Source organism: Varanus komodoensis, unplaced genomic scaffold (assembly GCF_004798865.1).
Source record: "Varanus komodoensis strain SLA01 unplaced genomic scaffold, ASM479886v1 scaffold20_3, whole genome shotgun sequence".
NCBI lineage: Eukaryota > Metazoa > Chordata > Lepidosauria > Squamata > Varanidae > Varanus > Varanus komodoensis.
This window is the reverse complement of record NW_025335588.1, coordinates 655925-666921: the sequence shown is the minus strand read 5'-3', so window position 1 is coordinate 666921 and position 10997 is coordinate 655925. Positions and strand designations below refer to the sequence as shown.

The 10997-nt window shown below is 73.1% G+C and overlaps 2 protein-coding genes across 2 annotated transcripts in view; one reads left to right on the top strand and one right to left on the bottom strand.

The window, feature by feature from the left end:
- Positions 1–5: 5 nt before the first annotated feature.
- Positions 6–1190, top strand: HIC1 (HIC ZBTB transcriptional repressor 1). The gene is made up of 3 exons (XM_044430583.1): positions 6–443; positions 495–947; positions 993–1190. The coding sequence occupies exons 1-3, from the start codon at positions 6–8 to the stop codon at positions 1188–1190; spliced, it is 1089 nt and encodes a 362-aa protein (XP_044286518.1).
- Positions 1191–4859: 3669 nt separating this feature from the next.
- Positions 4860–10997, bottom strand: part of SMG6 (SMG6 nonsense mediated mRNA decay factor) — a 56209-nt gene continuing 50071 nt past the window's right edge. The window contains exons 16-19 of the mRNA XM_044430531.1: positions 9736–9889; positions 7497–7708; positions 6954–7035; positions 4860–5998 (exon numbers count right to left, since the gene is read on the bottom strand). Of these exons, the coding sequence (XP_044286466.1) occupies positions 5868–5998; positions 6954–7035; positions 7497–7708; positions 9736–9889 (579 nt within the window). The 3' untranslated portion in view covers positions 4860–5867. The remainder of the gene's footprint in view (positions 5999–6953; positions 7036–7496; positions 7709–9735; positions 9890–10997) is intronic.

Genomic DNA, 10997 nt, shown 5'->3' with positions numbered 1-10997 from the left:
GCTGGATGAAGCACGAGCCGCTGGTGGGGGGCTACGTGGACGAGGACGACGAGGACGACGGCGAGGGCGAGGGCCGGCGCGGCGGGCGGCGGGACGAGGACGGCGCCGACGAGGACGGCGAGCTGGACCACAAGGGCCCCTCGCCCTCGCCACCTCCCGCCGCCGCGCCGCCGGGCCCGCCGCCGCGGCGCTACGGCGGCCTGGAGGGCGGCGAGGGCGAGGAGCAGAGCACCAGCGAGGAGACGGGCTGCAGCAGCGGCGGGCCCTCGCCGGCGGCCGGCAGCCTGGAGCGCTACCTGGGCTACGAGCCCGAGGGCTTCGGGGGCGACAACCTGTACGTGTGCATCCCGTGCGGCAAGGGCTTCCCGTCGTCGGAGCAGCTGAACGCGCACGTGGAGGCGCACAACGAGGAGGACGAGCTGTACCGCAAGGAGGCCGCCGAGGCCGCCGCCGCCGCCGCCGCCGCCGGGCAGGGCTCGCCCTTCCTGGACAAGCCGCTGGGCGGCCCGCCGCCGCCGCCGCCGCCGCCGCTGCTGCCGTCCGGGGGCGCGGGCGGCTGCGACCTGCTGCGCCCCTACCGCTGCGCCTCGTGCGACAAGGCCTACAAGGACCCGGCCACGCTGCGCCAGCACGAGAAGACGCACTGGCTGACGCGGCCCTACCCCTGCTCCATCTGCGGCAAGAAGTTCACGCAGCGCGGCACCATGACGCGCCACATGCGCAGCCACCTGGGCCTGAAGCCCTTCGCGTGCGACGCCTGCGGGATGCGCTTCACGCGCCAGTACCGCCTCACCGAGCACATGCGCATCCACTCGGGCGAGAAGCCGTACGAGTGCCAGGTGTGCGGCGGGAAGTTCGCGCAGCAGCGCAACCTGCTCAGCCACATGAAGATGCACGCCGCGGCCGCCGCGGCCGCCGCCGCCGCCGCCTCCGCCGGCCCCGACGGCGTGCTGGCCATGGCGCGCCTGGCGCAGCAGCAGCGCCGCGACGAGGAGCTGCTGGCGCGCGGCTCGCGCTTCCTGGCCGACCCCAAGGCCGCCATGGAGACGCTGTACCTGGGGCTCAGCCCGGACAAGGCGGCCGAGGTGCTGGCCCAGGGCGCCGCCGCTGCCGCGGCCGCGGCCGCCGCCGCCGCGCACCTGCACAACGACCACCACGCCCGCACCATCGACCGCTTCTCGCCGCCCTGACCGCGGAGGCGGCGGGCGGGCGGCCTGGCCCGGGGCGCCCGCCGCGCCAGGGGAGGCAGGGGGGGAGACGGCCCCTTTGCGCCCGCCCGGGAGGCTCCCCGCCCCCGCCCCTGTCCGTGGCCGGCAAGGCGGGGGGCGCGGAGAGAAGGGGCCCCCGCGCCCGCGGAGCGCGGGGGCCCCGCCGCGCGGGACGAAAGCGGGCGGCGCGGGAGAGCGGGCGCGTTTCCTGCGGCAGGAAGGCCGCTCCGCGCGCGTAGCGGGCTCGCGCCGCGGGGAACGGGGTCCTGGAAACGAGCCTCCCCTGCTGGCTGGGGGATGCTGGGAGTTGCAGTCCAGCCCCTCTGCGAGGTGTCCCGGGAACTTGAAGGGGAGGGAGAGAAGAGCTTCGAGAGGCCTGCAGCCAGCCCTGCGCCTTGAAGTGGTACAATCCAGCCTTCTCTTTCCCGTCTCCCCACCTCAAGAAGGGCAGGAGGGGCTCGCCCCCCATGAAGGGAGAGGCGCCCCTCTTTCTCTCCCACATGCAGAGCTGCCCACAAGGCACTCGGAACCCCTCAGCCATTGCAGGGGCTTCGGCAAGGCTTCCTGGGCCCTTGAGCAAAGGTGGCCGGCCACAGGGACTGCCCGGGGGTCTCTTGCCCCATTTTTCCCCCGCCTTGGGGGGGGGGGGGGGCTGGTGGCGTCTCCCGGGAAGGCTTCGGCTTAGCGAAGGAAGATGGCGGCCTTTGCTGCCACCAAGAAGGCCCATGTCTTGCAGGTGCCTGAAAGATCCAACCGATGGCTGTGGTGTGAGGCAGGCAGGTGGGGGGAGAGGGGGGGAAGCCCGTTTGGGGGCAGCGGTGGCTGCAGGATTCCAAGAGCTGGTGGCCTCCGCATGGGCTGGGAGGGGTGGGGATTGTCCTCTAGATGCGCCCGAGCTCAGCTCTCCGGGGCCCCGTCTCCTGATGCATTTCTGCAGGCCCCCAAAGCATTTCCGAGCCCCCAAGATGCACGGGGGCCGCTGGAAGTCGTGTTTTGGGCTTGCCTGCGTGGGCCAGCAGCCATGCCCCTCCTGGACAGAAAGCAGGGAGGGGGGAGAGAGACCAGCAGACCTGCTGTCGACGACACCAGCCAACGACGGGTTAGGCTGCCCGGGGGATTCTGGGAACTGCACTCCCGCAGCCTGGGAGCAGCAGTGTGGGAAAGGCACGTCCCGGGGTTGAGCGCGGGTGCAGCCGGGCTTCCCATCCCGGGGCGGCCCTTTCTGCCCTTTGGGCCACTTGCTGCCCCCACGTCCGGCGCGTCTTCCTGCCCGGGGGGGAGCCAGCTGCCTGCCTCACGCACACCATGGTAGCCCGCGACTCCACCGGCCGTCAGCCGCATCCTGGAGGGCTGCGATCGCCCGCGTGCCTTAGGGCAACACGGGAAAAGTTGTTTCCCCAGTCGCCCCGACTTGAGGGGGTCCTGGCTCCGGTCCCGCGGGACAGGCCAGCCGGCCCAAACCAGGGCAGCTTTCTGTGGCCAGACTTGGAAAAGCCCCCTGCTGGGGCCCCAGGCCCCCCCGGGCTCGTTCGGCGGGGCGGCAGCCAGTGTGGGGTGCGGTGGGGAATCTGCTTGGCCACTCCACAGACAAAATGGGCTAGTCGTGGACGCAGGCCTGATCCTGCAGGGCGGCCCCGGACCCAAAGTTTACGGGACGGCCTCCTAGAGACGCGTTCCTTCTGCCTCTGAGAGCCCCCCCGGCCAGCCACCTCGCGTCCCCCGCGCGGCCCAAGGCTGCGAGCTGGTGGCCAGGCCTCTGCTTGCGTGAAGTCCTCACACGGCCTGACAGGCTTTGCAATGTGAAGAGGCGGGGGCCCTCCCCCCCCGTCAAAGGACTCCACAATTTGTGACCAAGGGGGGCCCCTGGAGAGAGGACGGTTCCCCCTGGGCAGCTCCAGCACTTTCTTCCGGTTATGGACTTAAGCACTGTCTTCTGTTGTTCTTGACTGCTCCTGAAGCCAAAGACTTTCTTGGGTGGGGGTCGCTGTCCCCCCTGCCCCCCGTCTCCCGGTCCCCTCCGTTCCCCCATAGGGCAGTTCGACAAAGACAAAACATTCCCGAGTTGTCCGCTATCCCGATGGCAGGAAGAGCCGGCCTGCTTCATCCTCGGGGGCAGGAGGCCACCCCGAGCTTTCACCGGGGCCGGGGCGAGAGCCACCCGTGCCTCGGGGCTCCGCTCCGGGGACCGGCGGGCACGCACCTTGTTTACCTTCCCCGGCACTGGCCACCCCGCTCTTCCCGCTGCACTCCCGGGGAGAGGGGCAGAGTCGGGCCGGGGGCCGCCCCAGCGGGGCCACAGCCTGCGCCCCCCTCCCCTGTTGAATCAGGTTAAAATGTGAAGCTTCGCTGTTACCTCTTTTGCACACGACCTCCTGCCCTCGCTCGCCACGGGGCTTCGCCTTCATCTGAGCCAGCGGCCACCGAGCGGGCTGCAGCAGCAGCTCCCCCCCCGAAAGCCACCTCCCCCCGCCCCCGGCCGACCCGATGGGCTCGGGAGAGGCAGCCCGCTGTGCCTCTCGTAGCATTTTGTACTTGGGATGTCGTCCCCTCTGTTTAATATCGGACGTGAAACCATACATGAAAAATAAGTAAATAAAATATCCCCGAAACCAGCAATAAAAGCTCTTTTTTCTTGGGCACGGCGAGGGAGGCCGCTGCTCGCTTGGGGGGACCTGGGCTGGGCAAGCAGGTTCTTGTCCTGCCCGTGAGGAGGGGGGACCGCCGGGGATGCGCTCCCGACGGGCCGGGGGCTGTGTGACCTCCCGGCCGCTGCGGAGGGGGGGTCGCGGCCATCGCCAGCGGAGGCCGAGCGTGCCGTCGCCGGGGTCGGCGGAGTCCCGCTCGCGGGAGGGCTGCTGTGGGGCCGGCCGGCCGTGGGGAGGGCGGGCTGCGAACCTGCCCCCTCTCCCAAACGGGCTCCGGGTGGCCCTGTGGAGGCCTTTCCGGGAAGGGCCTGGGGCGTTTCACCCAGCGCTGACGCTGCGGCGACGGCGAGGAAGCCGGGCAGGTCCCTCCCAACTCCAATTTGAGCAGCATGCAGGGGAGAGACCTTGATATGGACATGAAATCGCGGCTGCTGGCACCGGATCCCCGCCCAGGCCGCAGTGGCTGGCTGAGCCGAGAGCCCTGCGCCGGTGGCGCCAGCTTGCCTTGGGCCCCTTCTGGGTGCAGGATCTGGCCCCCGGGCCCCCCGAGACAGCCCGGGCTCGCCCCAAACGCAGCGCCCGAGGCCCTGGCACCCGCATGTTCAGAGCCGGGTTAGGGCAGGGCTGTGCCGGGCCAGGGGTCCTCGGAGTGGAGGCCTGCGATGGGGCCGGGTCCAGGGGAGCCCCACGAGCCCCCCCACAAGCTCCACGCTCTTCCGCGCTCCATCACCACCCCAGAACGCATCGACCGCCTGTCCTGCCCGCTCCGTCTACGCCGCCTTGGGACGCATCCAGCAACTGAGTCGGCCCGAGTGCCTTTCCCGCCTGCCAGAAACAAAGGCCAGGCACGCACAGCGCGCAGACCCGTCCCCCGGGGCGTGTGGCTCTCGGGGCCAAAGCCAGGCCCGGAGGCTCGGCTGGCCCCCGGAGGCGCCCCGGCGGCCACCGCACCCCCCCCCCCCGGGCACGGGGCAGCTCCATCCCCCCAAATGAATCGGCACAGAGCAGCGTTCCCTAGAAGGTTTATTAAGAAAACAACAGAACAAACACGGTGGCGAGCCCTGTGTGAGAGCCAGGAGGGCTGGCCGGGCGGCCCCTCCCGGGGGACGGCCCCCGGCTCCGGGGCGCAAGCGAGGAGCCCTCGCCCCTCTCTGGATGAGCCGGCAGCAGGGCCCGCCTGCGTCGCGAGCCCAGGCCGCCGCGGGGGCCCTTCCCTTCCACACGCGCACGCGGGGCCCTGAAGGCCCTGGGGGGGGGCGGCGGCGGAGCTGCGACTTCAACTCCTCCTCTGGGCATGGCGCCAAAGAAGCCCTGGGGCTGCGGCCCCCACCCGCAACCGCCACCGTTCGAAGGTGCCGCCGGTGCTTCTCAGCCAGGGGGGTTCTCTGCGTGGACACCCGACTCTGGGTCTGCGGCCTGCCGTGTCTCCCCCCCGAGGGCCCCCGCCCCCTGCTCACAGCCCTGCCACACGCTCCGACCCCCGAGGCCCACAGCACCGGCTCTGCTCCAGGGGCGAGCCCGCGAGGGACCGCATGTCCCCGTCCCCGGGGCAGGAAGGGACAGTGGGGGGGGGGTGCAGGTCGAGGGGAGGGGCTGGGAAAGAGCCGTGGGCGGGGGCTCTGCAGGGAGCCCGGCAGGCCCAGGACGATGGCAAGAGGCGGAGGCCGGCCGTGCGCTCCGGGGGCCGCAGACACGGGCCCGGCTTGCAAGGGCCTCGGGCCGGCCCTGGGCCACCCTCGCGCTTCCTCCCTGTGCGCAGGCCCGGGGGCCCCGCCTGCCGTCAGCCCTCCGCGGCAGCCCCTTCCCGGCGGGCCGCCGCTTTCTCACCCCCACAGCACGGCCATTCTGGGGCGGGTTGGAGATGCTGCGTTTATTGTTCGCTGGAGGGTCCCGGGGAGGCGGCGGCGGCGGTGGCGGCGTGGTGGTGCCGGCGGCAGTCGTTCCGTGCCAGGCCTCGAGGCAGCCCTGCTGCCGGCCAAGAGCCGCGGAGCTTCCGGCGGGCAGCCCCGCGCCCTCAGCCCTCCTGCGCCCACCGCAGGAACGTGGGGATGTCTCGCACGGGCACGTTGCGGGTCAGGGCCTTGACGCGCAGGTTGCGGTCGTCCGTCAGGAGCACCACCTCCCGGAAGAGCCGGATCGGGTCATCTGGGGGAACACGGGCAGTGAGGCCCGGGAGGGCAGCCCCGGCCCCGGCCCCTGCCCCTGCCCCTCCGGGCCTGGCCTCGGGCAGCCCCCGGCCCAGCGGGAGCACCTGCCCAGGCCGGGGACGCCTGCCCCGCGGGCGTCCCTTTGTCCGAGAGCTTTGCCATAACCATCTGCGCTGGGCCAGGCCGGGCCGGGCGGCGGGCGGCCTGTTACAAACCAGAGGCTGTCAGCGTGTCAACCCCATCCGCCACAATCCCCGGGGCGTCCGGTTCCGCCCCGCGAGGCGTAAACACTCCCGAACGCCTCCTCCGTCAAGCTGACAAGTTAAGCTGCGGAGAACGCCGGGCCGATCCCGGCGCTTCGGGGGCGCCAGCGCCCACCCCCCGGGCCAAGGGCCCCCGGCACGGCTGGAGCAGGGGACCATGGGGACCCCGCAGCTGCCCCAGCTCCCTGGTGGTGCCGGGCGGCCGTGCGGAGAGGACGGCCGGAGGGTCTCCCAGGGGTGTCGGACTGTGGCACCCAGCAGGGTGCAGGATGGGCACTGTAGTCCAGCGCGCCCACGGGCTGCCCCTGCCAGGAGGAGCAAGCCTGCTCTTGCCGCCGCCGCTCTCACGCTCGGCCTCACACGCGCGGGGGGGCTGCGTGAGGGCGGGTGCCCCCTTCCCGCGGGGCATCCGTGGCTCGCCGGCAGAGGGCCCCGTGCTCAGGATCCCAGGGCTGGCCGCCCGCTTCCGGCAAGGATCCCGAACAGCCGTGCCCCGGGCAGCGTGCGGCACAAGGTGCGGGAGGGCCCCCCGGGGCCTCCAGGGCCCCCGGACTCCGGCCCCCAGCATTCTCACCCCGCCCGGCCCACGGTCCCAGGGAGCCACAGGCCACGCTGTGCAGGCGGCAGGGAGGCTCCGCGGGGGAAGGGCACACCTGGGCCTCAGTGGCCCCCGCCGCCCGGGACACGCACCTTTCTTGGCCGGCATGAAGTCCTTGGCCTTGTCGTTGCAGTAGTGCAGGCAGCACGAGAGGATCAGGTCGTCGTTGCTCCCCTGCGTGGGCGGGAAGAGGAAGCGGTGACGGCCGCGGCGGCTGTGCCCCGGGCGCCCGCTCTGCGCCCTCCGTGCCCGGGGGGCGCTGCGTGGGGTGGGCCGCCATGGCCGTGGGGCTGTTGCAGGGGCGGCTGACCGCTGCCCCCGCCAGCAACCTCAGGGGAGGCAGCGCAGCCGCCCGGGATGGGAAGAAAGCTCAGGCCGGTGGCCGGGGCTACCTGGGGACGAGGGAGGCGAGTCCAGGTGGGCCGCGGGACCTGCAGAGCCCCGGAGAGGTTCGCAGGGGCAGGCGAGGGGCTGTGGGGCAGGCAAACTCCCGAATGTGGGGGGGCGTCCTGCGAGGGCCCTCCCGAACCCCCACACAGGAAGGGCTGGGCACGGGGTGGAGGCCGCCACGTGGGCCCTGGCAGTCCCTGCCGGGCAGGCATGCCCCCCAGCCCCCACCCCGCGGTCCCCCTCACCTGCTGCCTGGAGATGTCCTCGCTGCGGAAGGAGATGGACTCCAGCTCGTTCCCGCGGCTGGTCAGGGCCCGCATGCAGGTGTCGCGCTGCTCGAAGCGGCCCTCCAGGAACTCGACGGCCGTGCGGGCGCGCTCCTGCAGCAGGCGGGCGTAGCCCCCGCCCCGCTGCTCCAGCTCGGGCCCCTTGGCCAGCCCGTCCAGCTCGTTGATGACTGGTGAGAGGGCGAGAGGGACTGGCTGGCACCGGGGCCCCTGCACAGCAGGAGGCCGGGCGGGGGGCGCAGGAGCCGGCCTGTGGCTGCCGCCCGCCCCGTGGCTCCGAGGTGGCGGCTCGAGTGGCCGTTGGTTGCGGGGGAGCCGAGAGCGGCTCTGCACGGGCCTGGGAGTGCACCTCGGCAACCCACACTGGGGGGCTGGGGGGCAGCGGGGCAGAGGCCGCGGGGCGGCTGGTGCTCCACTGCCTGCGCCCAGCGCCCCCCCTCCCCCGGGACGGCTAATCCGGCGGGGCCCGGCCACTTCCCGGCCAAGCGCTGAGATCAGGCGGGAACTATGCGCCTCTCAAGGCGGGGGGGGGGGCGGCGGTACCCGCGGGGGCCTCTCCCGGCGCAGCCGAGTCCCCGTCCGTCGGGGCTGGTGGCGCGCGCGTCCTGCCGCCCGGGATGTGCCGGGGGCGAGTCCCGCCACCCCCTGCGGCCCCGGCCGGGCCGGCTGCCTGCTCTGGGGGAGCGTGGAGAGGGGGAGCCGGACGTGCCCGGAACGTCCCGCCCGGGGAGAGGGAGGCCGGTGCTCCGGCCTGAAATCCGCTCCGCTGCCGCGTCCAAGGCAAACAGCCTTCAAAGGGGAGGCATGTTTGCACTGCTGCCCGAGTGGCTTCTCCGCCCCGGCAGGGTCGGGTTCGGGGAGCGCGGCCAGTGGGGAGAGGGCCGGCCGAGAGGCCGCCCCAGCGGGAGCGCCCCCGGCCGGGCTTTAACCCTTTGCCGCACAGCCGTGCTGCGGAAGCTGGGGTGGGTGGGGAGAAGAGGGCTAAATGGGGGGGGTGCTCGGCGGGCCCCTCACTTGGGGGCACCTGTGCGAGCTCCCCCCGCCGGGGGCAAAGCACCCCCTGCAATTCACGCTGCGGAACGGGGGCCTGCCGGCCTGCTCCCCGGGGCCCTGAGCCAGCCGGTGGTCAGTTGCTGCCGGCCCCTGGCTGGCTGGAGCCACCGGCAGGCCTCTGACCTGTGGGGAGGGGCCCAGGAGGCCTGCGGGTCCTGGCCGGGCTGCCCCGAGGGCGAGGGCAGCTGCAGAGCAGCCCGGCCGGGACCCGCGCCCCGAGTGCATGGCCGGGGAGGGGCCGGGCAGGCGGGGATACGTGCTGAGGCGCCAGAAGCCCTTCCCCGGTGGGGAGTGCCCCAGACGCAGGGGCCGGGGGCTGGAGCAGCCAGGGCCCGCCGAGGAGGCTGCCCGGCCGGGCCCGCGGGAGGCACCCTCCCCTCCGGGGCGAGGAGCAGGAGGTGCGTGTGCCCAGCGCCCCCCCACTCCGGACCACCCAGCAGGAGCAGACGCCGCTGCCGCTTATCTGCCCGGGTGGAGTGTTTACCAATAGCAGGGACCGCTCTGCCGAGTGGCCGGACTGCAACTTTATAAGGAGAAAAGGGAGCGCCAAGCCAACAGTGGGAAGAGCCGCCCGGGAAGCCGCCTGCTCCAGCCAAAGCCCCCGGCCAGGAGGCAGGGGCCGTGGCCCGGGCGGCCGGGTCAGAGCAGGTCCCGCCGCGCCCCCCCGCCCCCGGCAGAGCCCGGCCGGATGCATCAAGGGCAGTCGCAGAGCGGGGGGCGAGCGGGCGGGCAGGCAAACCACCCTCGGCCAGGGAGGGTCCGCGTGCGTCCTCCACTCCCAGGACACGCCATCAGGGCCAGCCCAGAGCCCCAGCAGGCCACGAGGGGCCCGGAGCGCCCCCCCGTCCGTCCGTCCGCCCGGCCCCGGGTGGCTGCCTGACGCGGGGCTCTTGCCAAAGAGCCTGTGGCCGGCTCAGGTGGCAAGCAGCCCCACAGGCTCACGCAGCATCGCACGGAGTGGGCTGTCCCACCCCCCGGCAAGGGGGTTCGAGCTCGGGGGGGGCACTGGGTGGGGGCTAAAGGCCATGGTGGCACTGGACAATGGAAAAAGCGCCACCCTGCTCGGAGACACGGCGCTGGGGAGGCCCGGTTGCTTGTGTGGCAAAGCGGCCCGGCCGGCGCCCGCCCCCCCGGCCCTGCTCACCGATCAGCGGCACCACGAGGATGAACTGGCGGCAGTCCAGCAGCTTGGCGAGGCTGCCCAGGTGGTCGATGAAGCCGTTGGTGTCCGGGACCAGGAACACGGGCCGGATCTCCAGCTCCATCTGCCGCACCTGCGCCTGGTCCTTCAGCACCGCCTGCAAGACCCCCCGGTGGGGGGGGCGGGGACACGCAGTCAAGCGGACAGCCAGGCGGGCCCCACAAGGAGCCCCTCTCCCCCCCCACTCTGTCTGCCCCCCACGGCATGCCCCGGGTACCCTCACGGCCACAGGGACCAAAAGCTCATTTTACGTGTGCGTGGCTCCCCCTCACCGAAAAACGCCCCAAGTAGCGGGCCGGTGTGCAGAGCCAGGTGCCGGCCTCGCGGGGAGGGACGCAGACCTGCCAGCCGGGGGGCCTCCAGCCCTCCGGGGCCACCAGGTGGCCCCGCACTCCCTCCCCGGTCACTCGGCCATCTCTGGGCTTCTGTGCCAGTTCTGAAGGCGCCCCCCCGTGCAAGCCGAGTCCCCAAAGGGGCCCCTGCCCCCGGGTGGGGCTTGGGGGCCGCTCGGCTGGCTTGGCTCGCACGCCCGTGCTTCGAGGCGCGATGCCAGTCCGAGCCCCGAGTCCCGGCAGGGAGCGCTGTGAGCGAAAGCAGGACCGGGCTTCTGGCGCTTGGGCCCGTCCCTTCCCCGGGCCTGCCCATCACGGCACCGCAGCCCCCGAGTGGTTCCGAGAAGGGCTTTGGCCCCCGGGCGGCTGCCGGCACGTGGGACGCAGCAGCGGGGCAAGCGGGCCCTGCCCCACCTCGGCAACCCTCCGTGGACAGCCCGGCCGGCGAGCGGGCCGCGTTAAAAATAGCCGCGCGCGGTCACGGTGGATTCCTGCGGGCAGCCGGCCCTCCCGAGCGCCTGGGACGGGGCGTCGGATGCCCGGAGGGGCCTCGGCGGCCTCTTGGCCTGGGCTGCCGGGCTGCTGGCAGCAGCGAGCGAGGCCTGTGCCGGCCGTCACGTCCCATCCTGCCCCCTGGGCTGGCCGGGGAGAGGACGACAGGATGCGCGGGCCGAGTGGGCCGTGCCAAGTCCCCCCCCCCGCCGGCCGAGCCCGTGCGAGCGCTGGAGGGAAGCCGGCCTCAGCAGGGCCCAGAGGCCGGGGGCCGCTTGTTTGTGTTTGGCAGCTGCGGGCCGGGAGGGCATGGGGGAGCGCCGGCATCCGGCCGGGCAAGGGGGGGGCGGGCGGGCTGGGAACGGAAACGGCTCTGGAGGA

Excerpts from the sequence above, each read along its gene's own strand:
- HIC1 (XM_044430583.1), top strand. The coding sequence starts at position 6 with ATGAAGCACGAGCCGCTGGTGGGGGGCTACGTGGACGAGGACGACGAG. Across the intron at positions 444-494 it reads ACCGCAAGGAGGCCGCCGAG|CCGCTGGGCGGCCCGCCGCC; the intron begins GCCGCCGCCGCC and ends TTCCTGGACAAG. Across the intron at positions 948-992 it reads CCTCCGCCGGCCCCGACGGC|GAGCTGCTGGCGCGCGGCTC; the intron begins GTGCTGGCCATG and ends CGCCGCGACGAG.